This window comes from Pan paniscus, chromosome 8 (assembly GCF_029289425.2).
Source record: "Pan paniscus chromosome 8, NHGRI_mPanPan1-v2.0_pri, whole genome shotgun sequence".
NCBI lineage: Eukaryota > Metazoa > Chordata > Mammalia > Primates > Hominidae > Pan > Pan paniscus.
In genome coordinates, this window is record NC_073257.2 from 96,407,266 (window position 1) to 96,426,495 (window position 19,230).

A 19,230-nucleotide genomic window follows, 5' to 3' on the forward strand; every position below is an offset into this window, starting at 1 on the left:
GCTATAAGAGTCAACTTTTATGGAGTATGTACATGTTTATAGTCTTTTGCTTTTGAATCTGTCTAGTGGAGTGTGACAATATGAACCGCTTTGACCGACCAGACAGAAATGTTCGGCAGCCTCAGGAAGGTTTTTGGAAAAGGCCACCCCAGAGGTGGAGTGGACAGGAGCATTACCACCTCAGCCACCCTGACCACTATCATCACCATGGAAAAAGTGACTTGAGCAGGTAAGTACTGTTCTGACTTAGATTTCATTTGCTGTCCTCTGATTTTGAATTATAATTCTCCCTTTCCCAGAACCCTCAAAAAACCTGTTTTTGTCTGGTTTGTTTTTAGAGGCACCAAAAAGCACTTCAAGTTTTATGTGGTACTAATTGGAATAATATGTCTAATTTGTTCTTTTTGGCCCAAATATTTTTTCATTAGTTTTATCTTAAATATAAATACTCTATTTATATCTGCTTTTTGGACTTCAAGTTATGGTATGATTTTCTAGCTGTCATTTGGAAATGATTAAATGTTAACTGTGTTAAATTTCTTAGTTTTTCCAAATAATATTTAAAATTAGTGCCAAGTGATTGGTCTTTTGCTCATGTAATAAGTTAAAATTTAAAAATTCCACAAGTACCATTAAAAACAGAAGAAGGTACTGTTTAGTGCTGAAGGTACTATTTAGTCTTTTCTTTCTCAAAGTAGAGGATAGTCTTTAAATTGGTCAGATCTTATTTTGTAATGAGGCTCGGTAGTCATTCAAACCTGGAATCAAAACCTGACCTGGCGCAGATTAGCTTTGCAAGCTTAGATAATTTATTTAAACCGTCTCTACTTCACTTTACTATCTTTAAAACATAATTAATAATATCTTTCTCTCAGTGTTTGAGAATCAGGGATAAAAGTGCCTAGAGTAGTGTCTAGTTTACAGTAGGCACTCTGTGGAAGTTATTAGTTTTTCCTTTTCACTTTCTTATCTCATTCTACAGGGATTTCAGGTCATTTTGGAGCGCATTTACAATACAAATAGTACAATTGGTTTAAAGAAATAATGGAAGAAAAACATGGTGTTGTGTAGTTCCTAAAGTGAGGGAAAAAATTGATTCTAAGATTCTTTGCAGCAAAAGCAAAGAATAAAATTCGATTTATTACAACATATACAGTACGCATAAGATAAAGGATGTGTTTTTTTCCTGAATTAATTTGTCAGAAAAGTTAAGCAACATTTTCAAACAACTGTGTTCCTTGGATGTCAGCAGTTGTAAGAAAAGAGAGGGTCCCTGGTCAAATTAGTATGAGAATGAGTAGATGATAAACATTTTTTAAATGGACTCAATTGTGCTTTTGTGTATAAATATAGTACTGTGATTTTGCAAAAGGTGGTAAAAGATATAATATGTAGCCATTTTCCAAAACATGATCACAAATCCCTTCTACTTAGTGTATTTTAAGGGACTATGGTGTGGATCATCCACATGAGTGATCCTTACTGAGGAGGGAAAAATGCACAGCATTCTTAGGGGTTGCTAATTTGACTGACTTAGCACAGAACTTCCCAACAATTGGGCTGAGGTACACTGGTTTGTTGTGAATGGTTATAGATTGATCCGTTTATTGAAACTCTCAATCTTTGGGGTGTTGGTGCTGGTTTTGAGACACCTACATCCACCTCAGCAAGTTATGGGATGGGTGGTACAAAAAGAAACCTCCTCCAAGACGAGCCTTACCCCAGCATACCTTAAAACTATTAATTTCTCTCTGTGCCTTAATATTAGAAAGGTTTGGGTATACTAGCCCCAGGGCCTTTTCAATATTGCATGTGCAAAAGTCCTGTTTCCATTCTAAAACTTCCTGAGTATTGCTTCGCTTTCTTCTGTCCCTTAACTCCCATTATTATTGTCATTAGTTATAGGATCGTGCCTTATCCGTAACTCAGGGGTGTTGGGAAGACTGGTGGTTGAGAACTAATACATCCACTCATGTTCTCATCGTAATACTGCTCTGTCTTTTTACCTGGCCTAATCTTCCTCTCTTCTTTTCTGCCCAGACCTCCTTTTTTTCTACACCTTTTGATATGCTATCTGGAATTCTCTCATATCCTAGCAAACTCACATTCTTCATCTCTTCACCTACATTCTCCTAATCATAACTGAAACCTAGCTCTTTCCCAAATATACTACTTCCCCAGTAACATTTTTACACCAAAGATTCTTATTTTCCAGTCACCCTAATACTTCACTGTTTAGAGATGGGGTTTTTGTCCTCATTTCTCATTGTCACTTCTAAAGGAAGTGATTGTAAGTCCCATTTTTTGAGACTTAGGGCATTTGGCTGTATCAACTCTTCTTTACTGGTTCCTACCTGGAGCTTACAAAAGGCTTGGCCCTTATCCCACTTTCCCTCTTTATTATAAGCTTTGCTGCAGTCCTGAGTGGCTGCAGTGTTCATATACATGAGTCATTTAACCCTCTATTTGCTTAGTCCTGTAGGACAGTGGTCTCCAACCTTTTTGGCACCAAGGACCAGTCTCCTGGAAGACAAATTTTCCACAGGCCATGGGTGGGAGGTTGGGGGATGGTTTTGGGATTGGGATGAAACTCTTCCACCTCAAATCATCAGGCATTAGTTAGATTCTCATAAGGGGTGTTCAAACTAGATCCCTTGCATGCGCAGCTCACAATAGGGTTCGTGCTCCTATGAGAATCTAATGCTGCCGCTGATACGACAGGAGGTGGAACTCCTGTCAGATAAGCAGGAATGCTTACATGCATGCCCTCTGCTTACCTCCTGCTGTGTGGCCTGGCTCCTAACAGACCACAGACTGGTACTGGTCCCTGGTTAGGGGCTTGGGCACCCCAGCTGTGGGATTTTCTATATACAAGATATGTTATCTGCAAATAGTTTTTACCCTTTCCTTTCCATTTTGGATAAAAATTTCTTTTTATCTTTTGCATAATTGCTATGGCTACAACCTCTGTTGAGTAGAAGTGGTGAAAGCCAATAGGTGTGTCTTGTTTCTGATATTGGGGGAAAATAAATATTTTAAATATTTTATTGTTAATGTGATGTTAGCTGTGGATTTTAAAAGAGACTTTCTATCAGTTTGAAGTTCCCTTCCATTCATGGATAGTTGAGTGTTTTTATCATGAAAGGGTGTTGGATTTTGTCAATTACTTTTTCTGTGTCTATGGAGATCATCTTTTTTTTCCGCTTTCATTCTACTAATGTGGAGTAATACATTGACTGTTTTTCAGATGTTGAACCAACCTTGCATTTCTTGGCAAACGTCCACTTGGTCATGGTATATAATTCTTTGGTATGTTGCGTGTTGTGTTGGTATGTTGTATGATTCAGTTTGCTAGTATTTTGTTGAAGATTTTTTTTTGTGTGTGTGTGTATGTGTATATATATATATATATATATACACTTAAGAAATACTGGTCTGTAGTTTTGTTTTGTTTTTCTTCTTGAGATATCCTTGTCTTGTTTTGATATCAGGACCACACAGATTGAATTGGGAAGTATTCCTTTCACTTCTACTTTTGGGAAGAGTTTGTGAAGGATTTTTGTGAATTCTTCTTTGAATGTTTTGTAGTATTGACCAGTGGAGTTATTTGGGCCTGGGCTTTTCTTTGTGGCAGTTTTTTGGATTGCTCATTTAATTTTTATAGATATTCTGTAGATGTCTTTTTGGTCTTGTTGGTTTATAATGTTGCTTAAATCTTCTGCTTCTCATATATCTCTAATTGTTCTGTCCATTATTGAAAGTGAGGTGTTCAAGTCTCCAACTTCACTATATATTGTAGGGAAGGTGTGTTAGCAATAAATTCTCTGTTTTTGTTTATCTGGAAATGTCTTAATTTCTCTTTTATTTTGAAGGATAGTTTTGCCAGATGTAGACTTCTTGGTTGGCAGTGTTCCTTGTACTATTTCAACTCCCATGCTTTCTGATGAGAAATCGGCTGTTAATGTTACTGAGCGTGTCTTCCACATGATGAGTCCCCCCGCCCTGCCACCACCCCCCCCCCCCCAGCTTTTTTTCTGCATTAAGGATTTTCACTTTTTCTTTGGCTTTCAACAGTTAAATTATAATGCGCCTCTCTTTTAGTTTATCATATCTGTAGTTTGTTGAGCCTCCTAGATATACAGATTAATGTTTTTCATCAAATTTGGGACATGTTTGGTCATTAGTTACGTTCTTTCTGCCCCTCCCCACTTCGCTCTGGCCACTTAACTAAGGGAATGTATGAGCATCATTCCTTGCTTGTCACAAAAAATTTGAAAAAAAAAAAATACAAATAATGTGAAAACTACTTAAATCAGATTTCTCCCTGGCCAGGATTTGTTGTTGTGTTTTTTTGTGGTTGTTTACTGACTTTTCTAGACAGATTCTGTAAAAAGTCTGTATTTTAAAAAAATATTTGACGTCTTTGCTTGGTTTGATTAGTGGTCAGCTAATGGTTGGATGGAGATTTCATTGAATGCCTTGAACTAGTAAGTCTCCCAGCCTCCACCAGGGGGCTCTGTGTGTTTGCTTAGGCACACCTGCAGTCCCTGTAAGTAGTTTGCAGCTTAGGCACACCTGCAGTCCTGTAAGTAGTTTGCAGCTCTGCCTTGGCCTTCACTTCCTGCTTGTTCAGAGTTTCAAAGTCAGCCAAAGGTGGAAGATTAGGGGATTCTCTAGTATTTCCTTGGCATGTACATACACAGCCTATACATGTATATGTTCTTCTCTATTCCCAAGACTATATTGGAGCATTTCAAAGCCTCTTGTGGACATTTCTTTCCTCAGGTTTTCCTTTTATGATTTTTGGTCAGCTTCTTGTTTGTCCCAATTGATATTGCCATTTCAGGCAGCTGAGATTTTAAGCAGTGCCTAAAGATTTATTCCCTAGGGATAAGGGAATTACCGAACAAGCTTTGAATCAGCTCAAACCAACTCCTGAGAATGGGCTTTTTCTAGGGAGCGGCCAGGGAGATCAAATCCTAGCAGTTCTTTGGGAGTGGTGCTTTTTGGAGAGTTCTAAACCCATTTTGTCCCCCAATCTCTAGTGACTGCTGGATTTCACAGCTGCCATGCTTGTTGTAATGCTTTTGGTTCTCAAGCTACCACAAAGGTAAGGAGATGGGTGTGGCTATTGGATAAATTAAAATGCCACAGAGCTTGCTGTTTCTTTGAGATTCAGCAGTTTTTATTGATTAAATGCTCCTTAGTTGTTGCAAGCATTTGGCTGATTTCTAGAGTTCTGAAAAAGTTGATTTTGACAAATTTGCCAGTGTTCTTAGTGCTTTAATGGAGGAATGGAGTTTTAGAAATCTCTGTTATTCTGGCAGTGTTTCTCTTCATTTGTCATGCTTTATTTTTCTTTCTTTCCTTTTAACTAATAGATTTTATTTTTTAGAGCAGCTTTGGGTTTACAGAAAAATTGAGCAAAAATAGAGTTCTCATATGCTTTCTCACCTTCCATTAGATACAGTTTCTCCTATGATTAACATCTTGCATGATTGTATTATAATTGATGAGTCAATATTGATATTTTATTATTAACTCAAATTCATAGTTTATATTAGGGTTCACTCTGTTTTGTATATCCTATGGGCCTTGACAAATGTATAATGCCATACCATTACAGTATCATACAGAATAGTTTCACTACCCTTCAAATTCTGTGTGTTCCACTTATTCATCCCTCCCTTCTTTTCCTGAACTCCTGGTAAATACTGATCTTTTTGCTGTTTCTACAGTTTTGCCTTTTCCAGAATGCCAGAGAGCTATAATCAGATAGTAGATAGTCTTTTCAGATTGGCTTCTTTCACTTACCAAAATACATGTAAGGTTCCTCTATATATTTTTGTGGCTTGATATCTCATTAAAAAAAAAAAAAAATTAGCCAGGTGCAGTGGCTCATGCCTGCAGTCTCAGCACTTTGAGAGGCCAAGGCAGGAGGATAGCTTGAGTTCAGGAGTTCAGGAACAGCCTGGGCACATATTGAGTCCTCGTCTTGACAAAAAAATCAAAAAAATTAGCTGGGCGTGGTGGCACGTGTCTATAGTCCCATCTACTTGGGAGGCTGAGGTGGGGGGATCACTTGAGCCCAGGAGGTTGAGGCTGCAGTGAGCCGAGATCACCCCACTCTCCAGCCTGGACAACAGAGAGAGACCCTGTCTCAAAAAAACATTACTGAAAAATATTTCGTTGTATGGCTGTACTACAGTTTGTTTATTCATTTACTTACTGAAAAACATCTTGGTTGCTTCCAAGTTTTAACAATTATTAATAAAACTGCTATAAACATTTATATACAGATTTTTGCACGGGCATACATTTTTCACCTCATTTTGGTAAATATCAAGGAGCACTATTGCTGGGTCATATGGGAAGCATATGTTTAATTTGGTAGGAAACTGCCAAACTGTCTTCCAAAGTTGCTTTACCCTTTTGCGTTTCCACCAGCAATGAATGAGAGCTTCTGTTGCTGCTCCATATCCTCATCAGCATTTGGTACTATGCTTTGGACATTAACTATTAGGTATGTAGTGGTATTTCAATGTTGTTTTAATTTGCAGTTCCCTAATGATAAATGATGTTGAACATTTTCTCACATGCTTATTTGCCATCTGTATATCTTCTTTGGTGATGTGTCTGTTCAGATCTTTGCTCATTTTTATTTTTTATAATTTCAACTTTTACTTTAGATTCAGTGGGTACATATGCAGGTTTGTGTCACATATACATGGATATATTATGTGATACTGAGGTTTGGGATACAGATGATCCCATCACCCAGGTAGTGAGCATAGTACCCAACAATTTTTCAGCCCTTGCTCCTCTTTCCCTCCCCTGTCTAGTAGTCCCCAGCGTCTGTGTTACCATTGTTATGTCTGTGAGTACAATGTTTAGCTCCCACTTATAAGTGAGAACATGTGGTATTTGGTTTTCTCTTCCAGCGTTAATTCACTTAGAATAATGGCCTCTAGCTATTTGCCCATTTTAAAATTGGGTTGTTTATTCTCTTGTTGAGTTTTAAGAGTTCTTTGTATATTTTAGATACCAATCCTTTATCAGATATATGTTTTGCAAATAATTTCTTCCAGTCGGTGGCTTATTCTCTTGATAGTACTTTTTGCAGGACAGATTTTCAAAAATTTTTAACATTTTCAACATCCATTTTTTCTTTCTTGGGTTGCACTTTTCATATTATATCCAAAAAACTCATTGCCAAATCCAAGGTCACCTGGATTTTCTCCCTTTTCATATTATAGGAATTTTATAGTTTCGCATTTTGCATTTAGGCCTTTGATCCATTTTGACTTAATTTTTGTGAAAGATTTAAAGTCATTCTTTTTGTTTGTAGATGTCCAGTTCTAGTCTCATTTGTTGAAAAGACTATCTTTTATACTCTGTTTTGAATTGCCTTTGCTCCTTTGTCAAAGATCAATTGACTGTGTATATGTGGGTCTATTTCTGAGCTCTCTATTGTATTCAGTTGATATGTCGGTTCTTTTGCCAATACCACACATGCCATTTTGATGACTGTAGCTTTGTATAGTAAGTCTTGAAGTTGAGTAGTGTTAGGCCTTCGACTTTCTTCTTCTTCAATATTGTTTCGGATGTTTTGGGTCTTTTGCCTGTTCTAATAAAGAATTTAGAATCACCTTGCCAATATCCTCAAAATAACTTGCTGAAATTTTGATTGGGATTGTCTTAAAATGTTACCACAAACATAAAAATACGTACATTTAACTTTTAGTAAAAAGTTTTTATTAATGGTGATGAAACACTAATGATTTTATGAAATCAAAACTGTGACTCAGGTTACATAAGAAATGAAGAAGAAAAATCTCCCCACCCCACACACTACACACACACACACACACACACACACACAAGTATACACACACAGATATACAAACATCTGCACTTGCCAGTCTAACCTATAAATCATAAACTTTTAGATTAGCAGGAAATCACACATCTTAGTAATCAAGAAGTTCTGTTGGGAGTGGGAAGAATAAAGTTATTTGTAAGTATATGGGTATAGCCATAGAATTTGGAGAAATTCCTTTAAAACTGCATTAAATAATTATGCAACAATGATTTGTATGCTTGTGGGTTTAATATCAGGTTCTGCTACTGTATGTGAATTCAGTTTAAGTGGGTAAAGACAGTTATCTCTTCAAGATTCTTTTCTCTAGTTTGCATCTTTTTTTTTATCTTGTTGATTTTATTGGCAGCACTTAAAGAGCAAGGTTAGATAATATTGGAGACAGTGGGCTTTCATTCTCATGCCTTTGAAACCACTGAACTCATTTTTGCCTTCACCCATATCTCTAATGGTTCATTTCTTCATATTTACCTGCCTGCCTGGGCTATGATCGGCCACATAAGATCTCACTTCACTAACACATGGCTACTAGCATTCTAGTGTGTTCATGCCACAGCAGCTTTGCAGTCTTCATGTTGCTTTCACTACCGGAGTTTCTGTTAGAAATTCATGAATGTTAAAATTTATACAGAAGTACAAATGTATCAACTTAATGTGGGGGATTCTGGCCAGTAATTCCCCCTTCATCTCTTATTTTTTATTACCCTTCTTACACATTTGCCCCTGGATTTGTGTCTTTAGTCTTAGAAAGTGATTTTACCTCCCATTCTGAGATTTATTTTTTAATGTGGAAACTGCATCATCTTCTCAGAATCTGAAATCTCAAATTCTGAGATTAAAATCTTCATTATCTTTCTGTCCTGTGTTCCCGCTCCCTCCTATCTTCATAGTCTCCTTTTATTTTCTGAAAATAATCCCTGTTATATATTTGCTTTCTGTTCCATCTTTCCCTCTTTCTGTCTCTTAGATTTCTCTGTTATATTGATTTTTTTTCCCCAGAAAACTTCATGTGTTTCTCCCAGTGGGATTTTATGTCACTTTTAATTTATTGTCAGATGGTTTAGCAACAAATACATAGATGCAAAGCAAATGTGTCAATATTTTAACAGTTGGTAAATATAGATGAAGGGTATATTGTTGTTCATTGTAGTATTCTTTTGATACTTCTATTTGAAGAAATGTTTCAAGATAAAGAGGTTGGAAACTTAATAATAATATTATAGTAAGTCATTTTTATTTAATATTTACTATATGTTATGTATTAGTCCAAGCACTTTAACATATATTACCTCATTTAAGTCTTATACTAACCTAAGGAGACAAGTATTGTTATTTTGCCCATTTTATAGATTAGGAAATGAAGCATAGAGGGATTTGGTAACTTGCCCTGTGTGTTGTGTGGCTAGTAAGTGGCAGCTGAATTTGGACTCAAATCATCTATGCAGATAATATTAAAATGAATAAGATATGGCTCTGTTTTCAAAGGGCTTACAATCCAATTAGAGTTGAAAAGTATATAGGTTTCTTTAGTTTATGCTGTGAAACAAATTAAGGATCATAAAATGATAGTTTTATCTAGTTGAGGGGATCAGGAAGGGCTTCTGAAGTAGCATTTCAGTACTAAGCGAAAATACAGGGTTAATTTTGAATCTCATGGTGGAGGTATTTGAAATGCAACCTAAGGCATATAAACTTTGTTCAATGAGCAGTAGAGAACATTGAGAGTTAAAGAAACTATGGCCCAAAGATAATAAATATTTTCAACAGCTAGTTACTGTCAGATAGGATTTAAACCTAAATCTGAGGTGAGAGGTGGCTATTGTGGCTTTTCTAGATGTCAGTTCTTTGTTTCAGTTAGTGAACAAGACTTGTTGACTCTTCCTTAAAACATTTTAAATTTATTAGTTCCATGCATTTGGATCACATTTATGTCAATATATGTCCATATTCCATACCTGATTCTCATGGCGTAGCCTGCAGACCAGTCTCCTTCAGTGTATTCCCTTTCTAATGCTCTCTCACTTGGCAAAATAAGAAGTACCTTTTAATTTGATTATTAGCTATTCAGATTATAGTTCTAAAGCAGTGCTTTTGTCATGTGACAGCTACAGAATTTTAGAATCTTGGAGATATAAGCTTTTAAAAAAAATTCTAGTGGGTAAAATACATGTTCCTTACCCGTTCAGTGCAAAAAAAAAAACAAGAACAACAAAAAAATAAATAAACTAAAAAACCAAAAACTCAGATGCAAAGGAAAAGAGTACACAGTTCATTCCTTCATAGAGTTTGTAATTTGGCCTGAATTGCAAACAAAGTATACTGTAATAAATACTATAATGGGACACAGTACAGGTCGCTATAAAAACACCTGTGGAAGTGCCAAGTCCTACCTTAGGGGATTTAAGGAAGTGTTCTCTGAAGTAGTGTCAGCTGATTTAAGATGAAGAGGAATTATCTAGATCAAGTGTGCACAGTGGAGGGCAGAATGGAGAGACTGACAAAGACTACTCAGAGGTTGTGGGTTTGGAGATGAGATTGTAGGATGCTTTGGGAATCTCAGGTAATTAGGTATGAATTAAGAAGTCACTCTGGGCCCGGCGCCGTGGCCAACGCCTGTAATCCCACCACTTTGGGAGGCCGAGGCGGGCGAATCACGAGGTCAGGAGATCGAGACCACCCTGTGAATGGTGAAACCCCCGTCTCTACTAAAAATACAAAAAATTAGCCGAGTGTGGTGGCGTTACTTGTAGTCCCAGCTACTCGGGAGGCTGAGGCAGGAGAATGGCGTGAACCCGGGAGGCGGAGCTTGCAGTGAGCCGAGATCACGCCACTGCACTCCAGCCTGGGCGACAGAGCGAGACTCCGTCTCAAAAAAAAAAAAAAAAAAAGCCGGGCGCGGTGTCTCAAGCCTGTCATCCCAGCACTTTGGGAGGCCGAGGCGGGCGGATCACGAGGTCAGGAAATCGAGACCATCCTGGCTAACACGGTAAAACCCTGTCTGTACTAAAAATACAAAAAATTAGCCAGGCGTGCTGGCGGGCGCCTGTAGTCCCAGCTACTTGGGAGACTGAGGCAGAGGAATGGCGTGAATCCCCGAGGCGGAGCTTGCAGTGAGCCGAGATCGCGCCACTGCGCTCTAGCCTGGGGGACAGAGCGAGACTCCGTCTCAAAAAAAAAAAAAAAAGGAAGTCACTAGTCACTGCGGGAGGCAGGTGTGTTGAGGGAAGAAGTTGAAGAATAAATAGGATTCAGGCTGTCTGTGGCATCATAAGATCAACAGTTTGTAAATTTCTAAAAATCTTTTTCTTGGGTTAAAAGAAAGTTGGGCCTGAAGTACTTAATGAGAAGTAGTTTCAGAGAAAAATAATCTTGTAAAAATCGACCTCATACTGAATATTTGAGAATTCAGAGATGTGGGAATATTTGTTAAAAGCTAGAAAATTTGGTAGAAACCATATTTCTATGTTTTCAATATGGTTGAAATTTAATGCATTGGAATTTTTGCACATTTAATGCATTATGAATTTAATTTTAATCTTGATTTTAAAATAGCCATTATATTGGAGATAATATTTTTTCAATGTCTTATTTCTTGAAATTTTGCTAGAAGTTCAAGACCAGCCTAAGCAACCCGTCTCTACTTACTAACTAGCCAACCAAATACACACACACACACACACACACACACACACACAGAGAGAGAGAGAGAGAGAGAGAGACAGCGAGTGCGATTTCACATATATTAGAAGTTCTCGGCCGGGCATGGTGGCTCACACCTGTAATCCCAGAACTTTGGCAGGCCAAGGCGGGTGGATCACCTGAGGTCAGAAGTTCAAGACCAGCCTGGCCAACATGGTGAAACCCCCTCTCTACAAAAATACAAAAATTAGGCATGATGGTGGGTGCCTGTAATCCCAGCTACTCGGGAGGTTGAGGCAGGAGAATCGCTTGAACTCCGGAGGCAGAGGTTACAATGAGCCAAGATCGTACCATTGCACTCCAGCCTGGATGACTGAGCGAGACTCTGTCTCAAAAAAAAAAGTTCTCCTCACAGTTTAAGAACCAACTGGAATTAAGGTAGCAATTTTTAAATTGCTATAACTATGACTTCTGGTTAAAATATTTTGCTTTTTACTCCCATGAAACACATTACTTTTATTTTTTTCCTTATTCAGCATGTATGTTATTGTATGAAACTGAAGGGAAATGTAAAAAATTTTAGAGTAGTTTTTTTTTTTTTTTTTTTTTTTTGAGACGGAATCTCACTCTGTTGCCCAGCTTGGAGTGTAGTGGTGCGATCTTGGCTCACTGCAACCTCCGCCTCCCAGGTTCAAGGGATTCTCCTGCATTAGCCTCCTAAGTAACTAGGATTACAGGCACGTGCCACCATGCCTGGGTAATTTTTTGTATTTTTAGTAGGGACGAGGTTTCACTGAGAGTAGATTTTTTTAATACACTGTAAGATTAGGAAATATGCGGTATATATAAAACTTTTATAAAAGCTTAAGTAACCTTTATTGGAAAATATGCTTTATTAGTAATATAAAAACAAAAAATTCGTCTTAACTGCCTGTTGAGACTTTCAAGAAATGGGAGTCCAAGGATGTACACAAACTGAGAGTTAATGTTGATAGCATCGTTATGGGGCTAAAAAAGGTGTGCAATTTAAGAAGTTAAACAAAGTTAAAAACTAATGAACAACAGTCAGTGCAGAAAAGGAAGAATAAGTTTAACTTTTTCACATAAAGTCTTTCCAGAGTATTGTTTCTATTCCGGTGTCTAAAGAAGGTTTATTCTTCCAGTATGTAAAATACACAAAAGATGGGGGATACAGAAGATAATTGTTTTAATAAACTACAGCTGATTGCGCCTTTTGTGGAAACACATCAGTGACTGAGGTGAGTGGAAGTCAGAGCCATGGTGATAATGATAAGTGATTTGTAATAATCACTGCAATAATTTCATTATCTTTATTTCTTTCTGAAATTGTATTGTATATCTTTTCCCTCCACCTTCTTCCCTGCCCTTCCAGAGGCTCTCCCTATAGAGAATCTCCTTTGGGTCATTTTGAAAGCTATGGAGGGATGCCCTTTTTCCAGGCTCAGAAGATGTTTGTTGATGTACCAGAAAATACAGTGATACTGGATGAGATGACCCTTCGGCACATGGTTCAGGATTGCACTGCTGTAAAAACTCAGTTACTCAAACTGAAACGTCTCCTGCATCAGGTGAGTACACAATGAACATTTCCAGCTCTGATATTTTGAATTGCAAAATGGATTGACTTTAGTTTTTTTAAAAAAATACTTATTGGGTTTCTCATGTCTTTTTAGATTTCTGTAGAATAATGCTTGTAAATAGTATATAGTAGAAAGTTTTGTGGAAAAAACCTGTGGGATATTGCATGAGGGTCTCATTACACAGTCCCTGGTATTTATGAGTTGTGTGATATTTGGTAAGCCAATCTCTGCTTCTGTTTCTTCATTTTCATAATACCTACATTATAAGGTTGTTGAGAGAATTAGAAATAATAGTTGTAAATTGGCTAATCCAATGCCTGAAACATAGGCATTCAGTATTCAGTGGGCTGCTACTATGATTTCAGCTAAGTGACAAATAAGAAACAACAATTTTTGCTTTACATAATGATAGTCATATAATTCAGTTTTTGTTTGGGATCTTCAAGTTTAATCTTCTCCTGTTTTTTTTTTTTTTTTTTTTTTTTGGAGAAAATCTAGACTCATAGCAGTGATGTCACTTGTCCAAAGCCACAGGATAACCTGATGTTGGATCCTGGCATCTGATTCAGTAGTATTTACTTTGTTTTAGCACTTACAGACAAGGTCAGATGTATAGCAGAAAATCAAGGAATAAAATACTAATTTTAAGTCATAGATACCTTTCGTTTGGTTTTAAATCTGTATTTGTACTTTGTAGAATAGCCAACTTTAGCTTAAAACTACAGTTAAGAAAGAACAGCCTGACTTCTCTCTGCTGCTCAGTTTGCTTTCTGTCTTAGAATTCCTGGTGGCCATCAAAACAAAACATGCAGTATATGCACACGAAAGGCTAGTTGAAGTGAAATTTGGCTCCTGTGTTAGAAATGATGGTTAATGTAAATATTCTGTTAAAGTCAGGTAAATTGTTTTCTGTTACTCAGTTAGGGATCTTCTGTACTACTTCTCTCCATTCTTGTGGATATTTGACTACTGTTTTGAAAAGAAACTTTTTTGAGCTAAGGAACAAAAGAGTGGAGAATCCTTTTTGGATATGAGATTGTTAACTTCTCTTGAGGCAGAAATAAATTATATGATTGAATTATCCAGACATTGAGCTTACAGCCTAGTTCAACTGTAACTAGAAAATAGGCATTGGTATATAGTGTTTTTCTGTTGGCTGGTCTGGGGAGATGATTTTTTGATTAGGAGTTTTAGTGTCAAAGGGAAGAGGTGGTAGGGAATGGTGGGAAATAGGTAAAACATGTCAAATATCCACTGTGAGCCAGTCATTGTACTAGCTATATCACGTACCATCTTTTGTGTTTGGGTGTTTTGCCCTGAATCATGAAGCATGACTAAATAGCAGCTAATAAGACCAGGCCACCTCTAATAATGAAAAAAGTAGCATAATTCAGGTAGTAGTAGGTGAATTGGTAACCAATGATTGGTACCATAAAAATAAAAAAGTGTTTTTTGAGGTTCTTTGTGTAAAGTTGTAAATCTCTTAATGGTTCTTTTCTGTCATTATGGCCTCTGAACTCTTAGGTACTACACACGGGTAAAATTGACTTTATTTTTTGTTTATGTGATGACAGCAAAATTATGAGAAGAAAATTGCAAAATCTTTTTAGGTCATCTTTAAAGTTTCCCAAATGCTAATAGAAGTTAAAAGATGACTGAGTTCAAAATTTCATGTCATTGCCTCTTTAAATTTGTTTCTAATGTGACTGAATTTAAAAAAACAATGTGATACGTATATATAGTTTTCAAAAAAATTCATATACTATTCAAAGGCTTAATGAAAAAAACAATATGTCTGGCCCCCTCCCCACCTCAGTCAACCTGTTCTCATCTGAACAGGTTACTGTCCAAAGCTTCTCTAGAGCTGTCATGCAGGGACTTACTTTTGCCATAATCTGGGACTGGATCCATTCTTTCGATAGCATGTCTTCTTTCTTCCTAGTTTATTCTCTCACTTTGCTGGAATATATCTTTAATTTACTTCCTAAGAGAGGATTAATGAATGGCACACTGTTTTAGTTACTTCATTACTGAAAATCTCTTTATCCTGGTCTCACATTTGATTGATATTAATAAGTTTGGTTGGTATGAAATAGTTTCGTTGTAATAGAAGAGAGTTTTCCCTTAGAAATTTGAGGGCATTGCTTTTCTAGGATCTTAGTTAGCCGTTGAACAGTCTACTACATTCTGATCCATTGTACATTGTGTTTTGCCTGTTTTTATCTCTGGAATATTTTTAATATTTTATTTCTAGCATTCTGCAGTTTCACAGTAATGTCCTTGGACTTGAGTTTTGTTGTAGTTGGTTGGATGTTTTCCACTTGATGTTTTGGCATTTAGTAGGCTCTTTGGAGATTAATGTAGTGTGAAATGTTCTTGTTATTTCTATGATTATTCTCTTTCCTTTATTTTATCTGTTATCTTTCTGGAATCTTTAGTAATCAGAAACTAGAATTTCTGAATTGAATCTCCTTACCTTTTTATTTTTTGTTATACATTTTTCTTTTTCTTTGGGTTTGATTATGTTTCCTGGTATATTTTCTCGACTTGATATTCCAGCTGTCTGTTTTTATTTAACTGTTTATCTTGGCAACCATATTTTCAATTTCCAAGAACTTTTGTGTGTACTATTCCTTATTCATATCATTCAACTGTTTTTTCAGGAACTGTGGTAAGTAGAGAGTTTCTGTTTGTTTTGTTTCATTTTATTGAGAATTCTTTGGTTCCCTGTATTCTTTCTCTTTTTAAATGGTCATTTTGTTTTTTATGCTTATTTTGATTTCTCTTTCTTCTGGAATATTTCTTCAAATTTATAATGATTCTTTGTTGTTTATTCAGGACTTTGTACATGGCCATGCCTGTCAACTGGCTGGTTTTACTTTATGGCATTGTGTGGATATCAGTGGACCCTCAGCATTACTGAGTGAAGGTTTTTTCCTTCTGAGGTGGTTGTAATTTATCCAAAGAAGAAACCTGATTTTATGCTGGGAATAAAGTAGAAGACTGGGAAAATGTTTTTTTTTTTTTTTTTTTTTTTGAGACAAAGTCTCGCTGTCTCTCAGGCTGGAGTGCAGTGGCGCGATCTCGGCTCACTGCAAACTCCACCTCCTGGGTTCACGCCATTCTCCTGCCTCAGCCTCCCTAGTAGCTGGGACTACAGGCACCCACTACCACGCCCGGCTAATTTCTTATATTTTTAGTAGAGACAGCGTTTCACCATGTTAGCCACAAGGGTCTCGATCTCCTGACCTTGTGATCTGCCCACCTCGGCCTCCCAAAGTGCTGGGATTACAGGCGTGAACCACCACGCCTAGCCAAATGTTAGTTTCTTACACAGACTTTCAATTCATTCCCACATTTTTAACCTTAAGGGGTCATAAATGTATGTTTTTCTCTTTCTGGCAAAATGGGTGATAATGAGAAGAAGACAAATTCAGAAGGTTGGACATTCAGTAGGAAAAGTAGTGAGATCTCTTTGGCTTCTTAGTGTCCTAAAAAGATGGTGGGGGAAGGTGATGGTGCTACATTAAAAGAAATGTAAAGGACAAGTAGATACAGTGTGAAATTTTGAATTGTATATTGATTTGGACAGATCAGCTATAAAGGACATCTTGGATTAGTTGGGGAAATTTGAACATAGGCTGTATATTAGATGAGATGGAAATTTACTAAAATGGAAAGGGGAGATTGTTGACTGAAAAAAGTAGGTTATAAGGCTGTATGTATATTATGATCATTTATCTATCTATATCTGCATCTGTATATTTCTCCAGAGGGATATGCTCTAAGGTGTTACTAGTGATGATTCCTGGATGGTAAGAATGTAATTTCTTTTTTGTGTGTTTTTTTAAAAATCTCTTTTCTCATTTCTAATTCTCCACGAATTATTGTTTCTGGGGGGAAGAAAAGGTTTTTTAAAAGGTATGTGTCTCATCCAGTGATCAGTTAATTAACTGGATATGTTAAAAATGTAGGATGCTCACACTGCCTGACTCCAAACTATATTACAAGGCTACAGTAACCAAAACAGCATGGTGCTGGTACCAAAACAGATATATAGACCAATGGAACAGAACAGAAATAATGCCACACATTTACATTTACACACATTTACAACCATCTGACCTTTGACAAACCTGACAAAAACAAGCAATGGGGAAAGGATTCCCTATTTAATAAATGGTGTTGGGAAAACTGGCTAGCCATATGCAGAAAACTGAAACTGGACCCCTTCCTTACACCTTATACAAAAATTAACTCGAGATGGATTAAAGACTTAATTATAAGACCTAAAACCTTAAAAACTCTAGAAGAAAACCTAGGAAATACCATTCAGGACATAGACATGGGCAAAGACTTCACGACTAAAACACCAAAAGCGATGGCAGCAAAAGCCAAAATTGACAAATGGGATCTAATTAAACTAAAGAACTTCTGCACAGCAAAAGAAACTACCATCAGAGTGAAGAGGCAACCTAGAGAATGGGAGAAAATTTTTGCAATCTATCCATCTGACAAAGGTCTAATATCCAGAATCTACAAGGAACTTAAACAGATTTACAAGAAAAAAAACAACCCCATCAAAAAGTGGGCAAAGGATATGAACAGACACTTCTCGAAAGAAGACAATTATGCAGCCAACAAACATGAAAAAAAGCTCATCATCACTGGTCATTAAAGAAATGCAAATTAAAACCACAATGAGATACCATCTCATGCCAGTTAAAATGGCGATCATTAAAAGTCAGGAGACAACAGGTGCTGGAGAGGATGTGGAGAAATAGGAACACTTTTACGCTGTTGGTGGGAGTGTAAATTAGTTCAACCGTTGTGGAAGACAGTGTCGCGATTCCTCAAGGATCTAGAACCAGAAATACCATTTGATCCAGCAATCCCATTACTGGTTATATACCCAAAGGATTATAAATCATTTTACTATAAAGACACATGCACATGTATGTTTATTGCAGCACTGTTCACAATAGCAAAGACTTGGAACCAGCCCACATGCCCAGCAATGATAGACTGGATAAAGAAAATGTGGCATATATACACCATGGAATACTGTGCAGCCACAAAAAAGGATGAGTTCATGTCCTTTGCAGGGACATAGATAGAGCTGGAAACCATCATTCTTAGCAAGCTAATACTGGAACAGAAAACCAAACACTGCATGTTCTTACTCATAAGTGGGAGTTGAACAGTGACAACACATGGACACAGGGAGGGGAACATCACACACCAGGGCCTGTCGGGGGGTAGGGGGCTGGGGGAGGATAGCATTAGGAGAAATACCTAACGTAGATGACAGGTCAATGGGTGTAGCAAACCGCTATGGCACATGTATACCAGTGTAACAAACCTGCACATTCTGCACATGTATCCCAGAAGTTAAAGTATAATAATAATAATAAAAAAATGTAGGATGCTAGAGAAGAGGCAGAAGACATAGATAGATTTAGGGCAGGTTGTCAAGGACCTTGTGTGCCATAAAGGTAGCTGGGGCATTGTTCTGTTGGTAGTAGTAAGCCAAACAAGCGACTTGGCCAAATTGTTATTTTTTAAAAAAAATTACTGTAAGGGATATGTAGAAAATGAATAGCAGAGGGAGTGACTTAAGTCATAATATTTAGGAGGCTGTTGCATCCATTCAAATTTTAGGCTAAAGTCGTTAAATTTATTTGGACATTCTTCTAGGTTCTCTGATATACATTATCTCTAGTCTGAAAAGTAGGTAATATTGGCTTCACCCTCATTGCTGGAAAGGGTGAGGCTCAGAAAACTAATTAGTGATACAACCAGGATTTTTTTTTTTAACCCTAATCTATATGACTCCAAGGCCTGTTGCACACAGTGGTGTTCTAGAAAATACCTTGAGGGACAGCAGGGAGAAGAGAGTGTGGAGGAAACATACAACACTAATTCTACCATCATTCTGTGTCCCCTTAGCCAAACCCAAGCAAAGGAATCTTTGTTTTATTAAATAGTATTGTTTAAGAGTTCACTTGAAAAAAGTTCTCCCTGCACACAAAATTTTAAAAAATTGTAAACCATTATATTTGGCCTTTGATCTTTTATTTGTGGTTTTACTCAAATTAAGATTACTTTATA

General features: G+C 37.0%; 1 protein-coding gene across 5 annotated transcripts in view; it reads left to right on the forward strand.

Annotated features, from left to right (window-relative positions):
* Positions 1 to 19,230, forward strand: part of CCSER2 (coiled-coil serine rich protein 2) — a 189,891-nt gene that overhangs the window by 97,015 nt on the left and 73,646 nt on the right. For all 5 annotated transcript variants that reach the window (XM_034931016.4, XM_014346506.6, XM_003828207.6 and 2 more), the window contains 2 exons: positions 67 to 229; positions 12,912 to 13,107. In XM_034931016.4, the coding sequence (XP_034786907.1) occupies positions 67 to 229; positions 12,912 to 13,107 (359 nt within the window). The remainder of the gene's footprint in view (positions 1 to 66; positions 230 to 12,911; positions 13,108 to 19,230) is intronic.